The 27,523-nt window shown below is 42.1% G+C and overlaps 1 protein-coding gene across 1 annotated transcript; it reads right to left on the reverse strand.

Moving 5' to 3' along the window:
* Window positions 1-1,243: 1,243 nt before the first annotated feature.
* Window positions 1,244-14,436, reverse strand: LOC149457602 (uncharacterized). The gene is made up of 4 exons (XM_089683460.1): window positions 14,024-14,436; window positions 12,331-12,457; window positions 10,096-10,169; window positions 1,244-1,791 (listed from the first exon to the last, which is right to left on the reverse strand). The coding sequence occupies exons 1-4, from the start codon at window positions 14,328-14,330 to the stop codon at window positions 1,418-1,420; spliced, it is 882 nt and encodes a 293-aa protein (XP_089539586.1). The 5' UTR covers window positions 14,331-14,436; the 3' UTR covers window positions 1,244-1,417.
* Between the last annotated feature and the right edge of the window lie 13,087 nt (window positions 14,437-27,523).

Below are 27,523 nucleotides of genomic sequence, written 5' to 3' on the forward strand. Positions count from 1 at the left end.
AGCCAATAGGAAGCATCATCATCACCCAGTGAGAGACCACCTGAATGAGGACCCTCCCACTATTTTGTAATCTTGATGACAACAGACTCAGTGCTCAGTACATCACATGACCATGGATTTAGGTGAATAAAAGGGATATTTAGATTAGCTGTTTTTTTTTCTGTAGCAATTGTTCAGAGGAGGATGGGGATGTATTTGTGATATCAGTGGTCATATGATGGAATACCTAGGTTTTTTGCTATGGAAGTGTAGCGCCCCCTTATGTAGGTTTCCAGGATCTATATAGTCTAGTTTAGTATAGCGTGGTCTCCTTCTAAACCCCTCCCCCTCCAGAGGATTCCCCCCCCCCCTTCCTGACCAATCCATTTTTTGCGTTACGGTGCTGCATTACTTTAACTGACAATTGCGCAGTCATGCAACGCTGCACCCAAATTAAATTTACGTCCTTTTTTTCCTACAAATTGAGCTTTCTTTCGGTGGTATTTGATCGCCTGTGCGGTTTTTTTTGCACTATAAATTTTGAGAAACATTTTTTTTTACTTTTTGCTATTAAACATGTTCAGTAAAAATTTTTAAAAAAATCAAATTCTGTCATACATTTATGCTACAATGTATTCTGCGACATGTCTTTGCTAATACGTGGAAATGAATTGATTTATGTGAATGTTATAGCATTTTCAGATAGCGGTAAAGATACTGGGATTTATTTTTTATTAGTAATGGTGGCAATCAGTGACTTATAGCGGGACTGCGGTGAACATTCTGACACTGGGGGGAACTAACTGCCACTGACATCCCCAGTGACACCAACACAGGGATCAGTACTAAAAAAAAGCACTGACACTGTACTAATGGCACTGGGCAGGAAGGGGTTAACATGAGGGGCGATCAAAGGGTTAACTGTGTGTAGGGAGTGTTTTACTATGGGGGCGGGGGGCTTTGCTCCATGTTTGTACAGTCGGCTACACAGATTCACTAAGGAAAGCCCACAGATAAGCTGTCCTCAATTGGGCATAGTTTGATTCGGAGTATCCTATTATATCCCTTCCCTTTCCCAGTTCCAATGAAATAAAGACAACAGAGAAGCTAGAACCCCCAGACTGATGATTGGAGTAATAAGTGAACGTTGTGTGCACCTGGTATAAGAAATGTGGTGTGCTTGGCTGTGGGAGAAGATCTAGGGGAAGGGCTGGGCAAGATACAAGCAGCCCCTGCGGGGGTAGCTCTACATAAGAAGCACTGGTGGGAACTAGTAGTAACTTTTATTATGTATTTAGCTGTTTCTGGAAGACAGTTAGCAAAGCTTTATGTCAGCATTGGGGAAGGTCCAATTCGATAACTTTGATCACCACCTACTTTTCCTTTTTTTATTTTTTTCTGCAGTGGTCTTTATACACGAGAACCATAAAAGTGTGTTTTAGTTATCATACGGAAACCTTTTAAACAATCTTTTATCTGCCAGAGCTTTCAGCCTCTCATATTCCTGTTTTTTAGCTTTTGCTTTTGTCTCGGCAACCATAAATTCATATACAAATTTCAGAAGGACCTTCTTGCGCTGTATACGTTCTCTCATTGGATTCCTTGGCTGTGCCAGGCGGAATCTTACTTCTTTCAAAGCTTCCACGATCACTTTCTGTATATCATTGCACCGCCCCCGAAACTTCATGTGGTCCGTGGGGGTGTAATTCTCAATGGCCAGCACTTTTTCTGCTCCCGCACGTCTAAACTTGTCTTCTAAGTCTCTGTAGTCGTTCTTTAACTTGTGTGTAAGGACAACAATAGGAACAACCCCTGTCATTATAATAAAAAAATAGGAAAGTTCAGTTGAAAATGTAAACTTCCAAGAGTTCACTACCATTAACAAGTTTATTTTTCTGGTCATATTAAGAATGGCCTTTCCTTTTCAGTGTGCAGCAAGAAATGTTCTTCTTTATATCCATGTCAATGGGAACCTGCATATGGCTCCTGACAACTCTCATAATTCAGTGCAGAACCTGAGATCACATTACAGGCGCTGTGTCACATTCAAAATGGCATCTCTATGGAATAATTGTATCTTTAGATTTATTAAATATTGTTTATCAAGGTTCAGTTGTGAACTTTCTTTGTTTTTCTGTATGCCGCTTTGTTCTCTTTTTTTTTTTTTTTTTAAATGAAAAAAATTATAAAAATGGCAACCCTGGCAGTGATCGTAGATTTTCTGCATTCAAGGACAGGTGCATTACTGGCCATTTGTGTATTTATACAAAATATATGTAGAGGGAGAAAATGCTGTACAATTGTATATGATCACAAAAACGAAATAATGAAAGTGTATGTGAACACAAGAACACAAATGTAATATATTGCAGCTTTCCAGTCCTCAGTTGGTGAGGAGTGTCAAGGTGTTGTGTCAATTGCAATTTAAATTGCAAAGCTTTTCTTGGCCCTATTTCTCCTATGGATCACAGGAGTGCAGTTCATTCTGCATGACTGTGGCCCACTTTCAGCCAACAGATGTCACTCAGCTAGTCCAGGCGCTGGATCGATCCCAACTCTACTGTCGGGATTTACCCAGCAGCCTGGACTGGCAGCAAGTTGCTGAGAGACTGAGGCAGCCCCTCTCGCCCCCTCCACAGCTCAGCGTTCCAGTGAGTGCTGAGGGGCAGAGCAAAGAGCTGGTGACTGTCAGTCACTGCTATTTTTTTGAACCGTCTAATATTCACTTTTCTTCAAATTTTTTGGATTAACAACGCAAATTTGATATATTTTTCTTCATGTTTTGATTTGGAATAGAATGTGTCGTTTTCCCAATGCATTTGTGTGGATGGAAATAAAAGCTATTAGAAGGATTTTCAGCTTTATTCACTTTTTTCAACACACTGCTATTATTTTGAACACAACTGTATGTACTGTAATATATTTTTTTTTTTGGGGGGGGGAGATATTTCTCCTTTAAATAAAGAAGAGTTACATAAAGAAGAGTGACATGAGTGAGTGCCCCGGATTTTTTTTATTGCTACTTAAAAATGTGCTGTTTTGGTTCATAGCAAGTGGAACCCTTAACCACTTGTGCCCTCTCCATTCTGACAGAGAGCTTGAAAACTGGGTGGTGGGGTGGAGCCTGACTATGACGGCATGGGAGAGCGCGCAGTAAGCACTCTCCGTTAGCCTTCCCTGGTTTATCCTCCCCAGGAGTCTCCTATAGAGAGACCAGCTGCATCGAGGGTGAGCGATGACTCACCCGACTGGAGACGGTGCGTGGTGTCCGTGTCCCTGGAGACGGTCGGCTTCCTAGACCTGAGAGAGAGAGATCTGGCAGAGAGTTGGGAGAGGAACGCCTCGGGGCTCTCCTCTGACGTCCGGTGGAGGAGGAGTGGAGTTGCCGGGGAGACGGTCGGGCTGTCAGTCAGATAGCCTAGGAGCCAGGAGCCAGGAGAAAGCCGGCTTCGGAGGGGGAGTGAGGTTGCCAGGGAGACAATACTGAGACGGACGAGGCAGTGGTGCGGCACCGACACGTGGGCAGCCGCAGAGAAGCCTTGGGAGATCCGGGTGTGGGAGAGCTTGCCTGATATACAAACAAGTAGGAGAAGTGGCGGAGGTAAACCAACACACTCCTTTCACATTACATCATCTCCACCCTATCTTCCTAAGACCTCAAAATCTCCCTGCTGCCATACCACTCCTGCATCATACTATTCCTATTGCCTGACACCACTGCTACAATAAGGCTAACCCTCTAAACTTCTATATCTTTCCCAATCTATAACCTAATATATACCAGCACATCACCTCCAAAATAAGGACATATCGGATGGGAAAGATAAGTGATTTGAGCTATATTAGACCCACAGGAATCCCCTTAAGAACCTATAATGAGAAAAGAGGACTGCTTCTGGAGTGATATCCCAACGTGAAGGGTGAGTGAGGACCGTGGGCCTTCCTGCAGGTCTTATTCTATATTATATATTGGACCTATACAGTGGAGCCTTATATACATTGATTCCTCGTATTAGACTTTCAGATGACTATGGTAAGACGTTGCATTAATTATACAATCTGAAAATAAAAGAGATAGGGGATTCCTAGGGCGGGTCTGAAGATCGGGAGGAGTAGGTGTCCAGGAGAGCAAGAAACAAGAGTAAAGGCTTTAAAAATAAAATGAAAGATAAAAACATCAAAGGGAGTGGGCCTAAGAACTCACAAACTGGTACGATCAAGAAGTATGTGTCACAAGGAAATGTTACCCCAGAAAGATCTCAGGCAATAAATGAAAAAAGTGAATTGGAAATAAGTCTGGATAATAGCCCGAGACTCTCCCTGGGCCCGGTATATAATAGCCAACAATTAATGGAAAGCCATGATCTGAGAGATTGTGAAAGAGATATGCAAATACCTAATAAAAAAGAAATGGCGGAGATGTTTAAAGGCTTGGAAAAATCAATGAAGCATGAAATGGGGATGATTCGGGAAGAAATGGGACAATTGTTAACTAGGGTGGAAGAAATGGAGGAAAAAGTGCAAAATTATACCCAAACCATCCCAAAATTAGAAAAAAGGATATTAGAAGATAGAAAAGAACAAAGGAGATTGCTCTATAAGATGGAAGAACAAGAAAATAGAGAAAGGAGAAATAATCTCAGAGTAAGAGGAGTCCCAGAACTATCACAGAGGGAAGATTTAAAAGACTTAAAAGAGCTAATTGGCAAAATTTTGAACTCCATAATGGATAAAGTGGATGAGGAGATGTTTAAATTGGACGGAGTATACAGGATTGGAAAGTATCAACAAGACAAAGGGATAGAAAAACCAAGAGATATAATTGTTAAATTCCATAACTACGGAGATAGAGAAGAGATATGGAAAAAGATTAAAGGAAAAACAAATATTATATACGGAGAGAAAATTATTCAAATTTTTGCAGATTTAACACCAGAGACTCTGAGAAGGAAGAGATCACTGAAACCCCTATTAGAAGTGATGAAAAAACATAATGTGAAATACAGATGGGGCCGTGATACAAGTTTAATTGGGTGGAGGGATGGAATTACAGCTATCTTAAAATTTCCGGAAGATTTAGAAGACTTCTGTGATAAACTTGGACTGCAGAGACAAGTGATACCGGGTTGGGAAGTGGAAGAGGGAGAGTTGGACACTGGTAGATGGCAGTTGGTTAAAAGAGGAAATAGAGAGACAATAGATAAGGAGACATTGGGGAGGAGGGGGGGAAGGTGAGCGGTCATAGTTGGAGTCGAACCCTTATAGAGGGATCAAAGGTGGAACATGATCCATAGGCAAAGGAGGCCTAGGAGGGGGAGGAGGTTGGGGAGGGGGGAGGGGAAAGGGGAGGGATATGGTGAGGGAGGGGGAGAAGGATGGTATAGGGGGAAATTTTTAAAAATACTCTGCATAGTGAGGAGATGTATACAAGACATATGGAAGATATAAAGTTTATAACCTACAATGTAAAGGGGTTGAACAGTCCTGGGAAGAGATTTAAGCTATTTAAGGAGTTGCAACATAGAGAAGCTTCGGTAGTTTTTTTACAGGAGACGCATTTTGAGATTAAGTCAAATATTAAATTAATCACTAGAAACTATCCAACATGGTTTTATGCAGACTCCCCAATTAAGAGAGCTAAGGGGGTGGCAATTGGGTTTGCTAAAAATGTAAGGTGGGAGGTAGAGGATAGAGTGACGGATCCTGAGGGGAGATTTTTGTTTTTGAAAGGTAGATTGCAGGAAATAGAGTGTACAATAGCGAATATATACTGCCCAAATAAGAGACCTGAAGTATACCTGAAAGGGATACTAAGAAAGCTGATGGATTTTAAAAAGGGAAGATTGATAGTGGCGGGAGATCTGAACTTATGTTTAGACCCACAGATGGATACAACTTCTCGTGTGCAACGAGAGGGAGGTAGGTCTATGAAGACCTTAAAGAAGGAGATACATGAGGGCCAACTAGTGGACATATGGAGAATAACGCATGGAAAGGAAAGAGACTATACCTTCTTCTCTAATGCACACGAGACTTACTCGAGATTGGATTATATAATGGTAGACCATCAACTTATTGAGAGGGTGGTTAAAGAAGAAATAGAGACAATGACTATCTCAGACCATGCCCCAGTTATAATGAAGGTAAGATGGGGGAGGCAGTTGACAAGGGGGGTAGGATGGAGGTTAAATGAGGTCCTTTTATTAGATCAAGAGATCGATCAGCAGATCAGAAAAGAGATGGAAAGATACTTTCAAGAGAATGAAACAGGGGATGTATCAGTGGCCACTGTCTGGGAATCCCATAAGGTATATATTAGGGGTATATTGATCATGCTAGGGGCAAAAAAGAAAAAGGAAAGGAGTAAGAAACTGACAGGGCTCTTAAAATAAATATACGACCTGGAACAGATCCATAAAAATAGAATAACAAGTGAGATAAGGCAGAAGGTATTAGGAAAGAAGAAGGAGTTGGAGATATTAATGGAAGAAGAAAGGAGGAGAGTACTCAATAAAGTAGCAGTGGAGAGGTATAGATGGGGAGATCGACCAGGAAAACACTTAATGAGAACCCTGAGAAAAAAGAAAAATAGAAATTATATAGAAAAATAAGAAATCCCAAGGGAGAAATGGCTCACTCTACTAAAGAGATTGGGAAGGTATTCAAGGAATATTATAGCAAGCTGTATAATATTAATTCCCAGAATTTAGCAAATAATAGTGAAAATGAAAACAGAGAAAAAAGAAGGGCATATTTAAAAAATGCAGGACTACCAAAGATAGATGAAGATCTATTGAAATCCCTGGAGTTGGAAATTACACAGGAGGAAATAAAGATAGCGTTGAAAGATACTAAGGTGGGGAAAAGCCCTGGCCCAGATGGATATACCGTGAGGTATTATAAAAAAAATAGTGAACTGTTAATACCTAAATTGAAGGAGTATATGAATGCCCTGGGTGGAGAAATGGAGATTAGACAGGAATCCCTACAAGCCCATATAACACTTATACATAAGGAAGGGAAGGACGCTACTCAATGCTCTAGTTATACGCCAATCGCACTTCTAAATATAGATACAAAGTTATATGCAAGGGTCTTAGCAAATAGGATGAAAGATGCCGGAATGGATTCAGGGAGATCAGGTTGGTTTTGTATCAGGGAGAGAGGGTAGAGAGAACGGAATCAGAACTTTGTTGCTGATCCAGAAAGCTAAAAAAGGGAAAACCCCGGCAGTGGTGCTCTCGATCGATGCTGAAAAAGCTTTTGATAGAGTAAACTGGAGCTTTATGATGGATACCCTAGAGATCATGGGAGTAGGTGGTAGAATGAGGGAGTGGATAGGAAAGTTGTATAAAATGCCATCCACGGTTATTTTGGTAAATGGTGAAAAGTCTGAGCCCATTGGGATGTCAAACGGGACAAGACAGGGATGCCCACTGTCCCCATTGTTGTATGTATTATCATTGGAACCCTTGTTGGAAACAATTAGGAAGAATGTAGATATAAAGGGAATACAAAGAGGGGAAACTGAACATAAAGTGGCAGCTTTTGCAGACGACCTGTTGTTTTATGTGGGAAATCCTAGGATAACACTCCCGAATTTAATAAGAAGTTTAAAAGAGTATGGGGAAATATCAAACTTAAAAATCAACCCGACAAAAACTGAGATCTTAAAAGTAAATCTTCCAAATGGTGAGAAAGAAAAGATACAAAGAGAATTCCCTTTTATATGGAGAGATACAGAGATAAAATATTTAGGGGTTAAACTTACTGCTTCATATACAAAATTGTATAAATTATATTGCTCTTCTAAATGAGATCAAAGAGGAACTGAAGATAATGGGAAGAGAAATTCCCTCTTGGTTAGGACGAATAAATCTGATAAAAATGATAATTGTACCCAAAGTCTTGTATAAATTTCAGATGATCCCAATAAGTCTCCCAGAGGCCTTTTTTAAAGAAATTAAAAAGATGATAACAAAATTTATATGGAAAAATAAAAAACCTAGAATATCCTATGACCTGATGAGTAGAGGTAAAGAGGGAGGGGGATTGGGAGTGCCAGATTTTAGGAGATACTATAATGCTGTAGTTTTAACAAGAATTTATGACTGGACACACAATATAAGGGGGAAAAGGTGGGTTAAGATAGAGAACGAACTGAGTGGAGTTGACCTGAGTAGAAGCATATGGGCACCAATACAATATAGAGGTTTAAAAAATACCACGAGTGTGTATACACTGAATGTTTTAAAGGTTTGGGATAATTTACATAAACGTATGAAGTGGGATTTTAATTCACAATTAATGTCACTAAGAAATATGGAATATTTTCCACCAGGTATAGAGGGGATTATGGGAAAATGGATTAAAAAGGAAGACATTCAATTAAGGGATATTATGGATGGACAGAAATTGAAAACATTAAAAGATTTAAAGAAAGGTGGAGGGGAACTTTTTATTAAGATTGATGAGTGGAAATATCATCAATTAAAACACTTTGTTGAGAGTCTTCCGAAACCTATGAGAGGGAGAATGGATTGGAACTTATTTGAGAAGTTGTTGGAATCATGGGGAGAGGGGAAACGGGGCACGGCAAAAATATATAAAATTCTCACTGAATTAGTCACGGAGGTAAAACCAATGTATATAGAAAAATGGGAAAAGGACTTGGGGACAGAGATAGATGAGGATAAACAGAGGAAAATATATAGACTCACACATGAAAATATCAGCATGAGAGAAGTGGAGGTAAATTATAAAAGTTTGGTAAGATGGCACATCACACCAAAGGTAGAACATAAAATGGGTATAGAGAGAACACAAGAGTGCTGGCGTGGGTGTGGAGGGATTGGTACGTGGTTTCATATTTGGTGGGAGTGCCCAAGGATTCAAAGTTTTTGGGAGAAAATGGTCAACTTAATAGAGAAAATCTCAGGGATAAAGATAGAATTAGATCCAGAAGTGTGTTTGTTACATAAGACAGATATACCAGTGAATAAATACAAGGATTCGGGTATATGGTACTATGTGAATGCAGCAAAGGGGTTGATACCTAGATTCTGGCATAGTTTAGAGGTTCCGAGAGAAAAGGATTGGGTAGAGAGAGTAAATCAGATCAGTAAGATGGAGAAATTATACTATATCCAAGAAGGTAAGATGGAGATATATAATAGGAGATGGGAGAAATGGGAAGATTTTGTACTTCAAACGAATATATATGAAGCAATAGAAATGAGAAGAGAAGAGGGGTAGGATACGCTTGCTTTAGACAGAAAGCAGGGAAGAACGCAGAGTGGGGGGGTTTTTGGGGGGGAGGGGGTAATGTTTTAAGAAGGGAAAAATAAAGGATAAGAAGGAATTGTGTATTTATTATGAAAAAGATGAAAGTGTATTGTTATCTCTATGAAAAATTAATAAATATTTAAATAAAAAAAAAAAACTGTATGTACTGTAATATATTTTTTTTTTGGGGGGGGGGGAGATATTTCTCCTTTAAATAAAGAAGAGTTACATAAAGAAGAGTGACATGAGTGAGTGCCCCGGATTTAGTTTTTTTTTTTATTGCTACTTAAAAATGTGCTGTTTTGGTTCATAGCAAGTGGAACCCTTAACCACTTGTGCCCTCTCCATTCTGACAGAGAGCTTGCATGGGTTCCAAACAAATTCACACCTTGTTGTTCAATGACCTTGAATAATGGTCATAGCGTCCTAGGACTCTTCCTCCATCATAGATACCACCACAATGTGATTCAAGAACTTATGGAAGGGGAGGTGAAGGTGTGAGGGATACATTTCTTTGACCAGACCTGCGTATATACTTTCAGTCATGGTAAGTGAGCTATTAATTAATTTTTTTTTTCTTTTACAATCATCTTGGCTGATAGAAGAGTCACCTCACTCTATTCTTTTTTGAATCCCTTAAGTCAACAAAGATGTTCTTCAGGTAGACTTAGCAGTGAAATGTGTTTTCATCAAGTGTTCAGAGGTCCACATTGACTGGTGGATGGAAACTGCCCAACAGTTCACTGAGGCTGCCTCTGTTTTCACTGATACAAGACTATCCTGCCACTGGCCAATTTGTACACAGCTGTAACATCTGAGAAGTGAAGTTACCTGTCATTTCATTGCAGTTCTTGAAAAAACTGTGCACTTCATCAAGTTGCTCCTGTGGAAGTTTGTGCCTCGCACTAGAAGAAAACCAAAGTTTAGTGTCCTTATATATCAACTTTCTTCAAAGATATTTCATTTTTTTTTAGATAGGAAAGTTGATTCACCTCCTGACATCTTGTATGTCTATAAATGATTGGGAAGACTAGCTGAGAAAGACAGACCTCTGAATATGGACTTGTGGGTAGAGGATGGGACACAAACTGCTGCAGGACAGCCCCACATGAAATGGCTACAGTTCTGAGTCTGCTTCCCAGCTCCACACCCAGATCTCCAGCCCCCTCTGCTCTTCTTCCTGGCTGCAGAACAAGGTAGGGAGTGCACTGTGATATAAGGAAGGGTGGGAAATATGACCAGGACTAGGGGGGTTCTGGAGTGTGCTTTGCCCCCCCCCCCCCCAAGTTTTTAGTTGGGTCCAACAAAGCCAAAGCTATCTGTGGGGAGGAGGAATTCTGCTGACTGTGCTCAGGCTGTGTGCAGTGCAGGGATGGAAGAAGTAGCTCTGCTGAGTGCCCTGTCAGCAGTGACCCCTGTCCTCTGCCCTGTCAGCAGTGACCCCTGTCCTCTGCCCTGCCAGCAGTGACCCCTGTCCTCTGCCCTGCCAGCAGTGAACCCCTGTCCTCTGCCCCGCCAGCAGTGACCCCCTGTCCTCTGCCCCGCCAGCAGTGACCCCCTGTCCTCTGCCCCACCAGCAGTGAGCCCCTGTCCTCTGCCCTGCCGTGACCCCTGTCCTCAGCTCTGCCAGCAGTGACCCCTGTCCTCTGCCCTGCTAGTTATGACCCCTGTCCTCTGCTTTGCAAGTTGTGACCCCTCTCCTCCACCCTGCCAGTTGTGACCCCTGTCCTCTGCCCTGTCAGCAGTGGCCCCTGTCCTCCACCCTGCCAGTTGGGACCCCTGTCCTCCACCCTGCCAGTTGGGACTCCTGCCCTCTGCCCTCTGCCCTGCTAGTTGTGTCCCCCTGTCCTCTGCCCTGCCAGTTGTGATCCCTGTCCTCCGCCCTGCCAGTTGTAACTCCTGTCCTCCGCCCTGCCTGCAGTGACCCCAGTCATCTGCCCTGCCAGTTGTGACCCCCTGCCCTCCATTCTGCTGACCCCCTGCCCTCAACTCTGCTGTAATCTATCCTCAGCTCTGCTGACCCCTGTGCTCTGCCCTGCTGACCTCCCAGTTTCTGCCCTCCTGACATTTGTATTACACTCCCAGATCGGACAGGCTGGATCCATCCCTGGTGGGGAACACTTGACTTCTGATGGTGAGGAGGGTTTTGACATCTGATGTACAGGATGGGGGGGGGGGTGCACTGGACTTCTAGTCTTATAGATACAACTGGCCTTTTGAGGGCAATCATAATATTGATGCAACCTGCAATGAACCTGAATGTGACACCCCTGGGCTAACATAACCCCCCCCCCACCTCAAATTGTGTGAGTCAGTGGTGTCCTGTAGAACACGTCTCTTAAAAGTGTGTAATATTTCATTAGGCATGTATAAATTATGACTGCAATCTGAATTCTGTAATATTTCTTGATTAAGACATTCAACCAATTTATGTGTCCAATTTATTGGTTTCTATGTAGAAATGACCCTGATTTTGAACTCTCCAGTTTTAGTAAATAAACCCCTAATTGACACTGGGGTGTGAACTGACTGACACTGACATCGCCAGTGATACTGATACAGTTTTCAGTGATAATGCTGTATACTGTCATTGTACTAAAGACACTGGCTGAGAAGGGGTTAACATCTAGGGGCAATCAAAGGGTTAATTGTGTGCCTACCAATGTGTAATGTGCGTGATGTGTGAAACAGGCACATTGGTGCTCTATGCACAGAGCTCTTTGTTTTTAGTAAACACAGGGCGCTGTACTGTGATTCGCTAAGCTGATCAGCAGGTCCCGGTCATAAATCATTGGCTGGAACCTGCTGACCAACTTGTTCTATACCGAATGACAGCACAGATGGGGCATTGCGCCCGCATGCTCTCCCCATACCCGGAAATGCCGGATCTCATACATGTATGTTCCCAGCGCAAAGCGGCTGACCTGCCGCAGTAACAGTACATGGGACGGTCCACAAGTGGTTATACTTTATAGCCAATTACAGTCATGCAAAGCAGAACAAAACATACATCAAATATTATTTTTTGTCATAACAATGTATGCAAAGCTTTCTATAGATCCATACCTGTAAATAAATATGGGGAAAATAAAATCGGTGTAGTTTGGTGTTAGGTCAGAATCCTCCACCAGGGAAATTATCCACTCAAAGTCCTTAGTCAGCACCACTTCCTCATCCAAGGGGAGAAAATTACCTGCGAGTGACAACAGACAGACATAAAAAGATACCAGAGTTATAGGAACCCCATGACTGGTGTCCACCATAACGTCACACATCGGGGCCAATTTACTAAAGATTAGAGCATGACCACTTTGCAGAGTCAGTTTTCTCACTTACAGTACTTGTCATTTTAAGGACATGAAGTAGGGAGAAAGGAGAAGGTGGCAATGACTTAGAGCAGGGGTCTCCAGGTTGAGGCCTGTGGGCCAGATGTGGCCTTTTTCTTGCCTTTATCTCGCCCTTAGGGGACTATTACTCCCCCTGACATCAGAAATGGGGAATTAATTCTCACACTGACACCAATCATGGGGTGCTATTCCTTCCACTGACACTAATTATAGGGTACTATTCTTCCCACTGAAAGTAATGATGCGGCACAATTCCTCCCACTGACCACCAAGCAGGGCTTTTTTTGGTGGGAATGTAAGGGAATGCAGTTCCAGCACCTCAATCACTAAATGTATGTTATGGCTAGGGATACTGGGGTGTGTTGGAGTATCTATTGATGCTGGCTTGTAGAGGATCAATTGTCACTTGGAGGATCTATTGTTGCAGGGGGTCTATGGTTGTTGACGGGGGCTCTATTGTGGCTTGTGGGAGAACTATTGCTGCTGGAGGGGGTGTTATGTTGCTGGGAGGGATCTACTGATGCTGGCTGCTAGGAGATCTATTGTCTCTGGCAAGGGTCTATTATTTCTGGGGGAGGTATATTGTTGTGAGGGGGTCTATTTTTTCTTGGAGGTGATCTATTGTTGCTGGCTGCAGGGGGTCTATTCTACTGCTTTTTTTGTTATCATCAACATGTTCCATACAAGTTACCCAGCACCACAAAATTATATTTGGTTCTGTATTCTCTAAAAGGACTGTACTGAGAGGTGGGACCAAGGGACAGTGCTCAAAGGTGGGTAGGGGATGGAGACAAGCCCTGCCACCAAGCCTATGACATTGTGATGGCGGAGCATTTTCTACTCCCACTGGCCACAGTCCGACCCCCCATAAAGTAAACTGAACATTTGTTTTGAAAGTTTGGAGACCCCTGATGTAGAGAAACCTTGAGAAGGAAGAGGCAGCAAGATGAGCAATTTGGCCTATGAAGCACGTTCTAGGAGGACGTCTATAGACACCGTCCCAGACTCAGAACTGTAGTCATCTTTCAGCTATAGCGTGGCAATGAGGTGGTTAATTGAACATTTGCTTTAGTGAATCTCTCTCACCATGACACCATCTGTTGCTGTTTTCTTTATAGGATTATAGTCTATGTTATAGTCCATCGGTCTTTTTTTTTTGTTTTCTTACACCATGCTACCAACCAAAAATGCTGACATATGACATAAAGGACCTCCTTCATTGTCAGAGGTTTGTGGCAACATTTTTCCAGTCTTTGCAACTTTCTATTCAAAAGTGAAAAATGGCAACAAATTCATTAGATTTGGGGCAGCTGAATTCAATATAAAAATATTTTATGAGACATTTCATTACCATTGTATGAACTTTCCTCCCAAGCATAATAGGTTGACAAAGAAAATATTTTATAGATTACCTAGTTGTGCATAAGCCACCGCTTCCTGAAATCCGTCCTTTGTTCTGAATCCTCTGTTGTCCACGATTGCGATGGTATCAGTAAGTTCATACATGTTTCTGATAACGGTTTCAGTTGATCCAGTTGTGGCATGGGTCCAGAATTCTTCTTCTCCAAGGGTATAGATGCAGGAGTTGACAAAAGCCGATTTGCCATGACCGGTATAACCAAACAGCTGCAGGAGCACCCTGGTGTATGTCTGGTCCTCTGAGAAACCTCCTGGAAGATGAAAATCACGGATGAATTCCTTGTTGTCTGCGGCGCACATTGCTGGAGAGATTGCCCAGTGTCTTGTTTCTGCGATATTCTGTTTCTGGTAAATGTAAAAATATGCTTCCACTTTTGCTGTGTACAAAGGTGATGGGAGTGTGCTGAAATGTTTCTGATACAGATTACATTCCTTGCACACAGGTATAACAACATGCCACAAACTGAAACCGGGTCCTGCCCTTGTATCTTACACACAACTATAGGAAAAACTTGTATTTATTATTTTCATTTTTGGAAAGCGTTAGGGAGGGTTTTATGTTTGTTTGTTTCTGTCTGTTTGTTTTTTTCTATCTGTGTCCTATTGGGGAGATTTCTCTTCACTTCCTGTCCCATAGCCACAACAGGAAGTGGGAGGAAATCACTCCAAATTGAAAGAAGTAACAGGTATCACCAGAACCAGGGCTCTTTTTCTCAGAAAATAGGTGCAGGAACTCTCCCTTTCCAAGTCCCCCTTGTCCCCACCCCTCACCCACCTCCAAGCACTGTTCCTTGGTTCCACCCCTAACCCCCTCCCCCCCCAGTACCACTTTTTTTAGAGAATACAGAAGTATCATTTTGTATGTAATTTACTAAGAAACACAGTAAAATAGATCCCCTGCAGTCAGCAACAAAATACCCAGAAACAGAAGACTCCAAGCAGAAACAACTGATCTCCCCTTATCCCTTATGTTGCGGGGGGGGGGGGGGTCAGTTGTTGATTAGTGGGATCTACAACAGGGAGGGGTCTATTGTTACTGACCCTCCAGCAGTCAGGAACAATAGACCCTTTCATCAACAGTAGATCCCGCCTATCAACAAATGAACCCCCCAGCAACATAAGACCCATTCCCAGCAACAATAGAAATCCCCAGCACAAGAGACCCCCCCGCAAAAATAGATCCCCTCCAGCAACAATAGATCCTCAGCAGCCAGCATCAATAGACCCTCCAGGACACCCCAGCGCCCCTTTGCCTCTACATACAATTAGTGCTGGAGGTGCTGGAATGTGTTCCCCCGCGTTCCTGCTGAAAGAAGCCCTGACCAGAACTAGTGCCCCTAATGGGAGATTTCCCTTTCTATTCCTGTGCTGGTAACAATAAGGTTTTTTCCTCTTTTTCAATTTCACTCTTGGCAGTAATGGTAAATAGGATGAATAGAGAGGATGAATCTCCTTGACGGGGCACAGCCGGCAATAGACACCTGGAAGGGGTTCTAATCCATCTCCACTCTATCCAAAAATGGTAGAATTACAGGCTAAATAAAACTTAAAAATGCCCCCCCCCCCCCCGGGGCACATGCACGACCGGGGATGAGGAAGGTCGCACTCCTCTGAAGCTCCGTACATCTCCGGCCTTAGCGACTTATTGGCGGCATGTCCACAGCCTCCGGACGTCCCTGGGTGAGTCTCAGCAATCCCGCACCCAGCTCAACATATAAGGGAGGAATAATGGGGAAGATCGGGTGCTGGAAGCCCCCTTCCCCACCTCCACATGACCCGCAGCCCTCCCCGCTGCAGCGATTCCTAGCTAGGCTGCAATCCCCGGCCTCGAGTACAGCCGCAGGCTCGAGGACCAGCTCCAGACCCCCAGCAGCAGCGAGAGGTACTGCAGCTTCATCTGCAATTGAGCAGCCAGCATTCCCAACCTCTTTACACCCCCAGATGGAGGATCCTAAGCCCCTGACATTGGTAGGGGGGGCTCCAGAACACCCTTCTTTGAGTCACCATCCCTCTGCTCCTGCCACTCCACATGTGTCTCCTTCTCTCACGGTATCTGCGTTGGATGAAAAACTCCAAGTATTTCTAAGCAACATTGCCGCCTCTATTTCCGCTGAAGTGGGCAAACTGGCTTTGGATCTTAGAGGGGAAATAGCTCAGATCGGTGAACGTGTGAATCATATATAAACAACAGCAGTAAAAACAATTCTAAATGCCGTAATGGAATATCAGGAATTAATGGTGTATTATACAAATATCATAGTCTCTGGGGTGGAGCCCCGTATGATGTATTAAGTATACCGTATAAATAAGTCTATGATAATTAGAGATGAGCGAATCGAACCAGGCGAACCGGAATTCGATACGAATTTCAGGAAAAATTTGATTTGCGTCGAATCCGAAAATTTGCCTACTTCGGGTGCGCGAATCAAATTTTTCCCGATCAGCCGGCAAAAGTGTCCCTGCAGAGAGCTCCGCTATTTCTGACATTTCTCTGACAGTTCCTTCACATGTACAGCGGTTGAAACATTGTATCTATTAGTTTCCATTTAGGATACAGATGTTTCAACCGCTGTACATGTGAAGGAGCTGTCAGAGAACTGTCAGAAATAGAGGAACTCTGCACATACACTTTTTGCCGGTTTGGAATTCTTATTTTCATCCTACTTCTTCTTCTTCTTCTTCATCCTCATCCTCATCCTCAGAAGAAGAAGAAGAAGAGGATGAGGATGAAGAAGAAGTAGGATGAAAATAAGAATAATTCCAAGCCGGCAAAAAGTGTATCTGCAGAGCTCCTCTAAGTGTATCTGCAGAATAGAGGAGCTCTGCAGATACACTTTTTGCCGGCTTGGAATTAATCTTATTTTCATCCTACTTCTTCTTCTTCTTCTTCTTCTTCTTCTTCTTCATCCTCATCCTCATCCTCATCCTCAGAAGAAGAAGAAGAGGATGAGGATGAAGAAGAAGAAGAAGAAGAAGTAGGATGAAAATAAGAATAATTCCAAGCCGGCAAAAAGTGTATCTGCAGAGCTCCTCTAAGTGTATCTGCAGAATGTCATTTATGGAAACAAATAGATACAATGTTTCAACCGCTGTATGGAGTGAATGTCCCAGAACTGTCAGAAATAGGCTATTTCTGACAGTTCTGTGACATTCCCTCCATACAGCGGTTGAAACCGCTGTATGGAGTGAATGTCACAGAACTGTCAGAAATAGACAGAAACTGTCACAGAACTGTCCTTCTTCTCATCCTTCTCCTTCTTCTCATCCTTCTTCTCATCCTTCTTCTCATCCTTCTCCTTCTTCTCATCCTTCTCCTTCTTCTCATCCTTCTCCTTCTCCTTCTTCTCATCCTTCTCCTTCTTCTCATCCTTCTTCTCATCCTTCTCCTTCTTCTCATCCTTCTCCTTCTTCTCATCCTTCTCCTTCTCCTTCTTCTCATCCTTCTCCTTCTTCTGATCCTTCTCCTTCTTCTCATCCTTCTCCTTCTCCTTCTTCTCATCCTTCTCCTTCTTCTTCTTCTCATCCTTCTCCTTCTCCATCTTCTCATCCTTCTCCTTCTCCTTCTTCTCATCCTTCTCCTTCTCCTTCTCCTTCTTCTCATCCTTCTCCTTCTTCTCATCCTTCTCCTTCTTCTCATCCTTCTCCTTCTCCTTCTTCTCATCCTTCTCCTTCTTCTCATCCTTCTTCCCATCCTTCTCCTTCTTCTCATCCTTCTTCTCATCCTTCTCCTTCTTCTCATCCTTCTCCTTCTTCTCATCCTTCTTCTCATCCTTCTCCTTCTTCTCATCCTTCTTCTCATCCTTCTCCTTCTTCTCATCCTTCTTCTCATCCTTCTTCTCATCCTTCTCCTTCTTCTCATCCTTCTCCTTCTTCTCATCCTTCTCCTTCTTCTCATCCTTCTTCTCATCCTTCTCCTTCTTCTCATCCTTCTCCTCTTCTCATCCTTCTCCTTCTTCTCATCCTTCTTCTCATCCTTCTCCTTCTTCTCATCCTTCTCCTTCTCCTTCTTCTCATCCTTCTCCTTCTTCTCATCCTTCTCCTTCTTCTCATCCTTCTTCTCATCCTTCTCCTTCTTCTCATCCTTCTTCTCATCCTTTTTCTCATCCTTCTCCTTCTTCTCATCCTTCTCCTTCTTCTCATCCTTCTCCTTCTCCTTCTTCTCATCCTTCTCCTTCTTCTCATCCTTCTCCTTCTTCTCATCCTTCTCCTTCTCCTTCTTCTCATCCTTCTCCTTCTTCTCATCCTTCTCCTTCTCCATCTTCTCATCCTTCTCCTTCTCCTTCTTCTCATCCTTCTCCTTCTCCTTCTCCTTCTCCTTCTTCTCATCCTTCTCCTTCTTCTCATCCTTCTCCTTCTCCTTCTTCTCATCCTTCTCCTTCTCCTTCTCCTTCCTCATCTCCAAGGGCATTTAAATTAAAGGTACAGTGTTCTGCACTAATTTAAAGGCTCTCTGAAGCCTAGAAACCCTTTTTATAAGTTATCTTCGTAGCGAATAAATTCGCATCGAATCGAATTTCTTCCTGAAATTCGCCGAATCAAATTTTTGAATACTTCGCTCATCTCTAATGATAATGAATGGTTCAGAAAACAAAATAAAATCATATAAGTGTATATCATGGGATGACAGTCTATAGTAAACCTATGTTGGCAACGGTGACTTCAGTGATGTAATAAATAAGTGTGGGTTGCAGTAACCAGATAGCACATATAAAAGCGCATTTGAGTGTTTGGACCAACTCCTGGTCATCTACGTCTGGGTGTCTGGAGCTCAGGAACAACTGGTGGGTATCAAACGGGAGTTACAGCGCACCATATGGACTTCCAGGTAACCGCAGTGCCGTCAATAAACACCAGGGGGAGCCAACGTTTAGAGCGGTCATCAATGGTATCCTTGAAAGGGAGGGCTCATAACGAAATGAGCCCAAGCACAAAAATTTCCATAGTGCAAAATTGCTTTAATAGGTAATGAAGTATAACAGGATGCAAAAGGAATACACTCACATGTATAATGATCAATTGATAAAGATGGCCGCTGGCCAAGTAGATAGACCAAGTGGATATGTCACTGGGGGCCGCTTCCTGACATGTTTCGTGCGAAAGCACGTTCTCAAAGGAAGCGTGCCTCCCCCAGTGACAGTTCTATAGTGAACTCTGCACATGCGCATTAGCCGACAATGATGTCGATGCCGTCTGTTCGCGCATGCTCAGATCGCGCAACGGTGGCCATTATCTAGAAGCCCGTATATTAGATAGACCTAAATTAGGGACATCTTGGCTCTATAGGGAGGGAGGGAGAAACCCCCTCTGTAATACAACTCTGCCAAACTCGGGATATATACTCCAATGCAGGGGCGGACTGACAACTCATGGGGCCCCTGGGCAATAGGGGATCATGGGGCCCCTGTGTCCTTGCCCAAACTCAAAAAAACCTATTAAAAAGGTACCAGGGGCATCTCATAGGGCCCCCTACTGGCCCCAGGCCCTTGGGCAGGGCCGAGTTTCCAAATGGTCAGTCCGCCCCTGCTCCAATGTATACAGGCAAAGACATGCGATCTCTTAACACCAAAAAGGGTTGCTCCTGATACGGTAGTGGATCGTGTAGCCCCAGAAGGAGAGCCATATTCTGCTGAGGCAATATATATGCAAGATACAGTACAGAAGCCAGGGGTGTTGGTTATGTGTTAGAGAAGACACTAGTAGCTTGTGATGAGGCAGAACTTGGTTTACTTGTGTGGCTTAAGTTGCAAACATAAAAAACGTTTCAGCAGACTATAACAGCAGACATCTTGGTTTATGAAGAGAGAGAACCAACAAGTTTACAGATATGCACAACTGGTAACCTTAGTGTACAGTGCCATCTACTGGTCAAGTGATATTAACACACAATACTGTATATAGTACATGCTGTTGCATCCCCAACAAGGGGAACAGCAGGCTTATTGAGTATGCTGTAAAACTGGAGAAACACATCAGTATTAGTAACATCTGGTGTGTATAAATCCTCATGATTCTGAGTTCACCATTAAGAGTATGAAGAGTATGATTGAAAATAAAAAATATATATATTGATCCGTTTAAAAATTAAAATTAACCCTATAATAATCATATATAGGAGTAAAATTAATACAAAAATTATGATCAGCAAAAAATATAAAATATACTACACAATCACATGAACAATAAAAAATAATAAATAAAAATAAAATTAGATTAATACCATTAATAATTGCTAAAAATAAAAAAAATATAGAAAAAAAAAATCCAAATTATAAAATGTATATATGTGTGAGATCAGAGAACCATATGGAAGGGGAGAAACATATGCCCTTTCAGTAAAAATTGTAATAAAATTATCAAAAAACATACAAAATTATTAAGACACATATGCTATCCAGTAGAAGAACACAAGTAAAATAAAATAAAAATAAATATATCACTAGCACATGACGTATAAATCGGTTTAAAATTATGATATAAATAGTTGACTCAGATATAATATAATTAAAATGTGAAGAGACCCAATGTAGTCCTATCCTAATGATAATTTAAATTTGGGGTTGTTATAAAGAATAATGAGTCAGAGAAAAAAAACCCTGTATAAAACATGGGTCATAAAACATTTGTATAAAAAGGGGGGGGGGGGGTAGCTGATATCAATAAAAAAAGGGGGAATTAGCTGGTATGCGCTATCTGGTTAGTGCAACCCACACTTATTTATTTATTTATTTATTTTTATTTAAATATTTATTCATTTTCCATATAAAACACACATTTCATCATTATTCTCATACACAAATAAAAACATTTCCAAATCATTGATTACATTTCTTACTATCTTTATTCCCATTACCTCCCCTCCCCTATCTAATTTCCCCTCCTTCCCAAGTAAACCTCCCTCCCCCCATGTAAACCCACCCACTCGGCATTGTTCTATTACCTCTTTTCCCAGCTAGAATATAGGATATATAAATACTTCCATCTTTCTCATAATTGCTACTTCATGTATTTCACCATAAATTCTTCCCATTTTCTCCACTTTTTAGAGAATAACCCTATCTTGTCTTCTTGTATATAATACAATTTCTCCATCCTACATATTTGATTCGTTTTTTCCACCCAATCCTCTATCTTCGGCACCTCTGATCTATGCCAGAACTTAGGTATCAGACCCTTTGCCGCATTCAGATAGTACCATATACCCGAGTCCTTATATTTATTTACTGATAACTCTGTACTATGTAGTAGACATACTTCTGGGTCCCGTCCTATCTTTATCCCAGAGATATTCTCAATTAGTTGGACAATTATCTCCCAGAAACCTTGGATCTTCGGGCACTCCCACCATATATGATATAACGTGCCTATTTTTCCACATCCCCTCCAGCACTCTAGTGTATTTTCCCCACATATCTTATACTCAACCTTCGGTGTAATGTGCCATCTCGCTAAACACTTATAATTTACCTCTCTCATACTTATATTCTCGTGTATTAGTCTATATATTTTCCTTTGTTTATCTTCATCTATCTCTATTCCCAAATCTCTTTACCATTTTACTATATACATTGGCTTTGTGTAAGTGTCTAACTCAGTAAGGGACTTATAAATTTTTGCCGTGCCCCGCCTCCCGTCACCTCGTGTTTCTAACAACCTCTCAAACAGATTCCAATCCTTTCTCGATCTCAACGGTTTTGGAAGGTTTCTGACAAAGTGTTTTAATTGGTGATATCTCCACTCGTCTATTTTAATGAAGAGTTCCCTTTTATCTTTTTTCAAATCCTTAAGTGTTCTCAATTCCTGTCCTTCCATTATATCTCTCAATTGGATATTTTCTTTTTTAAACCATTTTCCTGTGCTCTGCTCCTTACCTGGAGGAAAATAATCCGTGTTCCTCAGTGATATTAATTGTGAATTAAAATCTCATTTCATAAGTTTATGCAATTTATCCCAAACCTTTAAAACATTTAATGTAAAAACACTCGTGGTATCTTTTAACCCTCTATATTGTGCTGGTGCCCATATAATTCTACTCAAGGTAACTCCACTTAATTCATTCTCAATCTGAATCCACCTTTTCCCCTCTGAATTATGTGTCCAATCATAAATTCTCGCTAGAATTACTGCTCTATAATACCTCTTAATATCTGGCACTCCCAATCCTCCCTTCTCCTTTTTTCTACTTAATAAGTCATATGATATTCTAGGTTTTTTATTTTTCCATATGTATTTTGTTAACATCCTTTTTATTACTTTAAAAAAAACCTCCGGGATTTTGACTGGAATTTATAGAGGATTTTTGGTACAATTATCATTTTTATCAAGTTTATACGGCCTATCCAAGATGGATTACCTCCTCCCAATCTCCTTAGTTCTTCCTTGATCTCATTTAAGAGTGGGATATAGTTTAATTTATACAGGTTCGTATATGAAGCAGAAAGTTTAACCCCCAAATACTTTATCTCTCTATTTTTCCATATAAAAGGGAATTCTTTTTGTATTTTTTCTTTTTCACTAATTGGAAGGTTTACATTTAAGATCTCAGTTTTTGTTGGGTTGATTTTCAAATTTGATAACTCCCCATAGTCCTTTAAGCTCTTCATTAGATTTGGGAGTGTCATCCTAGGATTTCCCACATAGAACAACATATCATCCACAAAGCCAGCTAGTTTATGTTCAACTTCTCCTATCTGCACTCCTTTTATATCTATATTCTCCCTAATAGTTGCCAATAAAGGTTCCAATGCCAATACATACAGCAATGGGAACAGTGGACATCCCTGTCTAGTTCCATTTGACATCCCAATAGGTTCCGACCTCTCTCCATTAACCATGACAACCGCTGAGGGCTCCCTATACAACTTTCCTATCCACTCTCTCATTCTTACTCCCATTCCTAAAATCTCCAGGGTATCCATCATAAAGCCCCAATGTACTTTATCAAATGCCTTTTCAGCATCGATCGAAAGCACTACTACCGGGGTTTTCCCCTTCCTAGCTTTCTGGATAAGCAACAGAGTTCTCAACCCATTATCTCTACCCTCCCTACCTGGAACAAATCCTACCTGGTCCCCCTGGATCCATTCTGGCATAAAATCTTTTAGCCTATTTGCTAGAACCTTTGCGTATAGCTTAGTGTCTATGTTCAAAAGTGATATCGGCCTATAGCTAGAGCACTGAGAGACATCCTTCCCTTTCTTTTGTATCAGCACCACATGGGCCTGTAAAGATTCCCATCTCATCTCCATCTCTCCTCCCAGGGCATTCATATTTCTTCAATTTGGGTATTAACAGGTCACTGTATTTTTTATAGTACCTCACTGTATAACCATCTGGGCCTGGGCTTTTCCCCGTCATAGTACTTTTTAATGCTCTTATTATTTCTTCCTGTGTAATTTCCAAATCAAGGGAATTCAGTTGGTCTTCACTTAGCTTCGGTAGTCCTGCGTTTTTTAGATATTCCCATCTTTTCTCTCTTCTCTTATTTCCATTTATATTTACTGGATCTTGAGAGGCAATATTATACAGCTTACTATAGTATTCTTTAAACACCTCAATGATCTCTTTAGTAGAATAAACCATTTCCCCCTTGGGGTTTTTTATTTTCTCTATATAATTCCTATTTTTTTTTTCCCTCAAGGCTCTCATTAAATATTTTCCTGGTTTATCTCCCCATCTATACCTCTCACTTGCAACTTTGTTAAAAACTCTTCTCTTCTCCTCCTCCATCAGTAGCTCTAGCTCTTGTTTCTTTTTTTTTACCTTCTGTCTTATCTCTTCTGATCTTTTACTTTTATGTATCTGCTCCAGGTCAAATATTTCTTTTAGCAGCCCAGTAAGTTTTTCTCTTCTTTGCCTTTTCTTTTTTGCCCCGAACGCAATCAATATACCTCTTATATAGGCCTTATGGGACTCCCACACTGTAGCCACCGACACCTCCCCTGTCTCATTCTCTTGAAAAAATCTTTAAATCTCTTCACTGATTTTCTGATCCACTTCTTGATCCAAGAGAAGAGCCTCGTTCAACTTCCAACCTATCCCACCTATTGATCGTCTTCTCCACCTCGCTTTCAGTGTAACAGGGGCATGATCTGAAAGGGACATCGCCTCTATTTCTACTTTATCCACCAATTCTATAAGTTGATGATCTACCAATATATAATCCAATCTGGAGTACATCTCATGTGCTTTGGAGAAGAAGGTATAATCTCTCTCTTTTCCATGAATCACTCTCCAAATATCCACCAGTTGACACTCATGTATCACCCTCTTCAGGATTCTCAGAGCTCTACCTCCCTCTCATTGCACAGAAGAGGTTGTATCCATTTGTGGGTCCATACAAAAATTCAAATCCCCTGCCACTATCAAGCGTCCCTTTTTAAAGGCCATCAGTTTTCTCAGGACTCCCTTCAGATAGGCTTCTGGTCTTTTATTTGGGCAATAGATATTCACAATTGTACATTCCTGCTCTTGTAGTCTACCCTTCAAGAATAAAAATCTCCCCTCAGGATCTACCTCTCTCTCTTCTATATCCAACATTACATTTTTTGTAAACTCTATTGCTACTCCCTTAGCTCTCTTGATTGGGGAATCCGCATAAAACCATGTTGGGTAATTTCTAGAGTACAACTTTATATTTGACTTAATCTCAAGGTGTGTCTCCTGCAAAAATACCACCGAAGCCTCTCTATGCTGTAGATCCTTGAATAGTTTAAACCTCTTCCCAGGACAGTTCAATCCCTTTACGTTATATGTTATAAATCGGAGATCTTCCATATGTTTTATATCTCTGTTTTTTTGCTTTTTTTTTCCCTTCCATCATGCAGAGTGTTGTCCCTAAAACCCCTCCCACCCTCCCCTCCATCCCCACCTCCATCCCCACCTCCCTGGAACTCAGATTTCAATCCTCTCTGTTCTTGTTATTACATTTAGATCACTTGAAAACTCCCCCAGGGAATCCCCCCTTTTACTAGTCCTCTTTATCTTTCCAGCAGAAGTAAACTTTTATGCAAGTTTAACCATCCCAAACTGTCCACACTCACCCTCTCCTTACGATTCCCTCCGGTGGGTTTGTTAAGACAGCGTGGGCCTCCGACAAAGAGCTTTAATCCTCTCCCTTTTTTTTTTTCTTCAGGGGGATTCCTCTGGGCTTCTCCTCCAGAAGTTCACTTCCCGGTCTTCTCTGGTTAAACACTCTTCAGCCGGGGGTGCTAGGGGCTCACTAAATGTAATGTGTCACTATGCTGGGGGGGAGAAGCATCAGCGTCTCTCTCTTTCCTCAGATGCCGGCCGGCTTTCTCCCCTTCCCAGAGCTCCTCTGCGGCTGATCGTGAGATCCCGCCCCGTCTCTTTGTCCTCCCAGCAGCCCCCCTCATTGGGTCGTGCTTCCTCCAGCTTTCCTCGTCTCTGCACTCTCTCTCCACCACAGCCAGGATCGGCGACCGAAGACCCGGTCACAAGCGAATAGGTCCCTGGCTCAGTGTCCTCACCCCAACAGGTATCCGGGGCGAAGCGGAGGCATCAGGGAGCACTCACTCCGTGCTCATCCACGCCGCCATAGCCAGGCTCCGCCCCCCCCATCTGATTGTGCATCCGGTGACCCACACTTATTTAATACATCACCGAAGTCATCGTTGCCAACATAGTTTACTATAGACTGTCATCCCATGATATACACTTATATGATTTTATTTTGTTTTCTGAACCATTCATTATCATAGACTTATTTATACGATATACTTAATACATCATACGGGGCTCCACCCCAGAGATATTTGTATAATAAACCATTAAGGTAACCCTGATATTCCATTACGGCATTTAGAATTGTTTTTAGCGCTGGATGTTGTTTATATATGTGTTCTAGAAGGTTTAGGGGTTCCACCTTTCATGCTAGCTGCTCCCTGCATACAATTCCAGCGTTTGTTTTCATATTTTCATAATTTTAACGTGTGGATCAATTGGAGAGTAAATTTGACGAATTGTTGCAATACGTTCATGTCTTAGAAGAAGATAATGCGTATCTGAAACACACCATGTCCCAAATTCAGCTCCAACAAGAAGATTTGGAAAATGGGGAATGCCGGCAGAACATCCGTATTCGTGGTATGTCTGAATCTATTACCAATTCTCAACTTCACCGCCACCTTTTTTTTCTTTCTTCACTGCAACCCCCCACATGGTTCCAGAAGCATATTGGCGCCTAGACAGGGCACACCGATCACTACGCCCTAGACCTGCTGACAGCACCAGACCACATGATGTCATCGTCCGCTTTCATTTTTTTGAAAGCAAAGAAGCATTGTTAGCCTCCATACGCAACAAGCCTTCCTTGGAATTTAAAGGGGACAGGCTCCAGCTCTTTTGTGATCTCTTTCCGATTACCCTGGCCAAACGGTGGGCACTGAAACCAATCACCACACACCTTCAACATCACTGTGTTCCTTATCGCTGGGGTTTTCCCTTCAAGCTGGTCGTCTCCAAAGATAATTCCCAAGTTATCCTACGTGATCTTTTAGAGACGGACTCCTTTCTGAAGCAATTGGGACTACCTCCTTTATTGGAAGACACCTTCTCATTACCACCTACCCTATCTAGCCCTTTTGTTACCCCCAACAAGATTTGGACACCAGTTTGTGGTGGCCGGAAATGAATTTCATGTACTACACAACATCCTCGTCCTCCTCGTTCCAGCGATGAGCCTACCTGATGCTCTTCTAGGGTGTTCCACTGTGGATACTTTGGATTATCCCTTACACCCTCCCCCTCCCTCTCCTCTTCCCTTCTTCTGCCCCCACCTTCCTCTCCTCCTCCCCCCCTCCCTCCTTCCCTTCCTCTCCTCCTCCCCCTCTTCCCTTTCTCTCCTCCTCCTCCCATTTCTCTCCTCCTCCCCCCTCCCCCCTTTGTCTCCTCCTCCCCCCCTTCATTTTTTTTTTTGTTATGCTGGCTGAGCCCTTGCTGGGTGCTTTCATTTATCTTGTTTTTTCTGGCCGGGTTTGGCGACTGTTATGTTTTGGTTGTTGTGTTGCCCCTGATCCCGTCCAGAAACTGGCCTGGACGATTTGGGTATAGATGTTTTTCCCAAGTGTACATCCCTATGGATAGCTATGTTTTTTGCTGTAATGTTTCCTGTTTACATCTGATGTGATCTATTAATGTTACTTGTTTTCTGTTTTGTCTCATCGATGGTATCCCATTTACCTTTTCTGCTGGTACACATGCTATATCCATTGTCATTTTGTGATGGCCTTACGACTTCTGTCATATAATGTTAAAGGCCTTAACTCCGTTCAGAAACGGTGGGTGACTTTGAAGGAATTCCGATACTCAGGAGCAGACATTATTTTTGTCCAGGAGACCCATTTTAAATCAACTGCCTCCTTTTGTTTTGCCTCAAGGTTTTTTTCCAAATCCTTCTTGGCCTTTGATCCATCTAGGAAGGCTGGAGTGGCAATTCTGATTTGGACACATTGCTCTCTTCGGGTCGTTTCCTCCAA

The sequence above is a fragment of the Staurois parvus genome, unplaced genomic scaffold (assembly GCF_062004578.1).
Source record: "Staurois parvus isolate SC_StPar_1 unplaced genomic scaffold, SC_StPar_1.0 ptg000311l, whole genome shotgun sequence".
Taxonomy (NCBI): Eukaryota; Metazoa; Chordata; class Amphibia; order Anura; family Ranidae; genus Staurois; species Staurois parvus.

What these genes read in the sequence shown, in the direction of transcription:
- LOC149457602 (XM_089683460.1), bottom strand. Translation starts at nt 14,330, where the DNA reads ATGTGCGCCGCAGACAACAAGGAATTCATCCGTGATTTTCATCTTCCA. An exon ending in GGTGGCTTATGCACAACTAG is followed by an intron (nt 12,458 to 14,023) that starts GTAATCTATAAA and finishes TGTCACTCGCAG; the next exon opens with GTAATTTTCTCCCCTTGGAT. An exon ending in GAACTGCAATGAAATGACAG is followed by an intron (nt 1,792 to 10,095) that starts GTAACTTCACTT and finishes TTATAATGACAG; the next exon opens with GGGTTGTTCCTATTGTTGTC.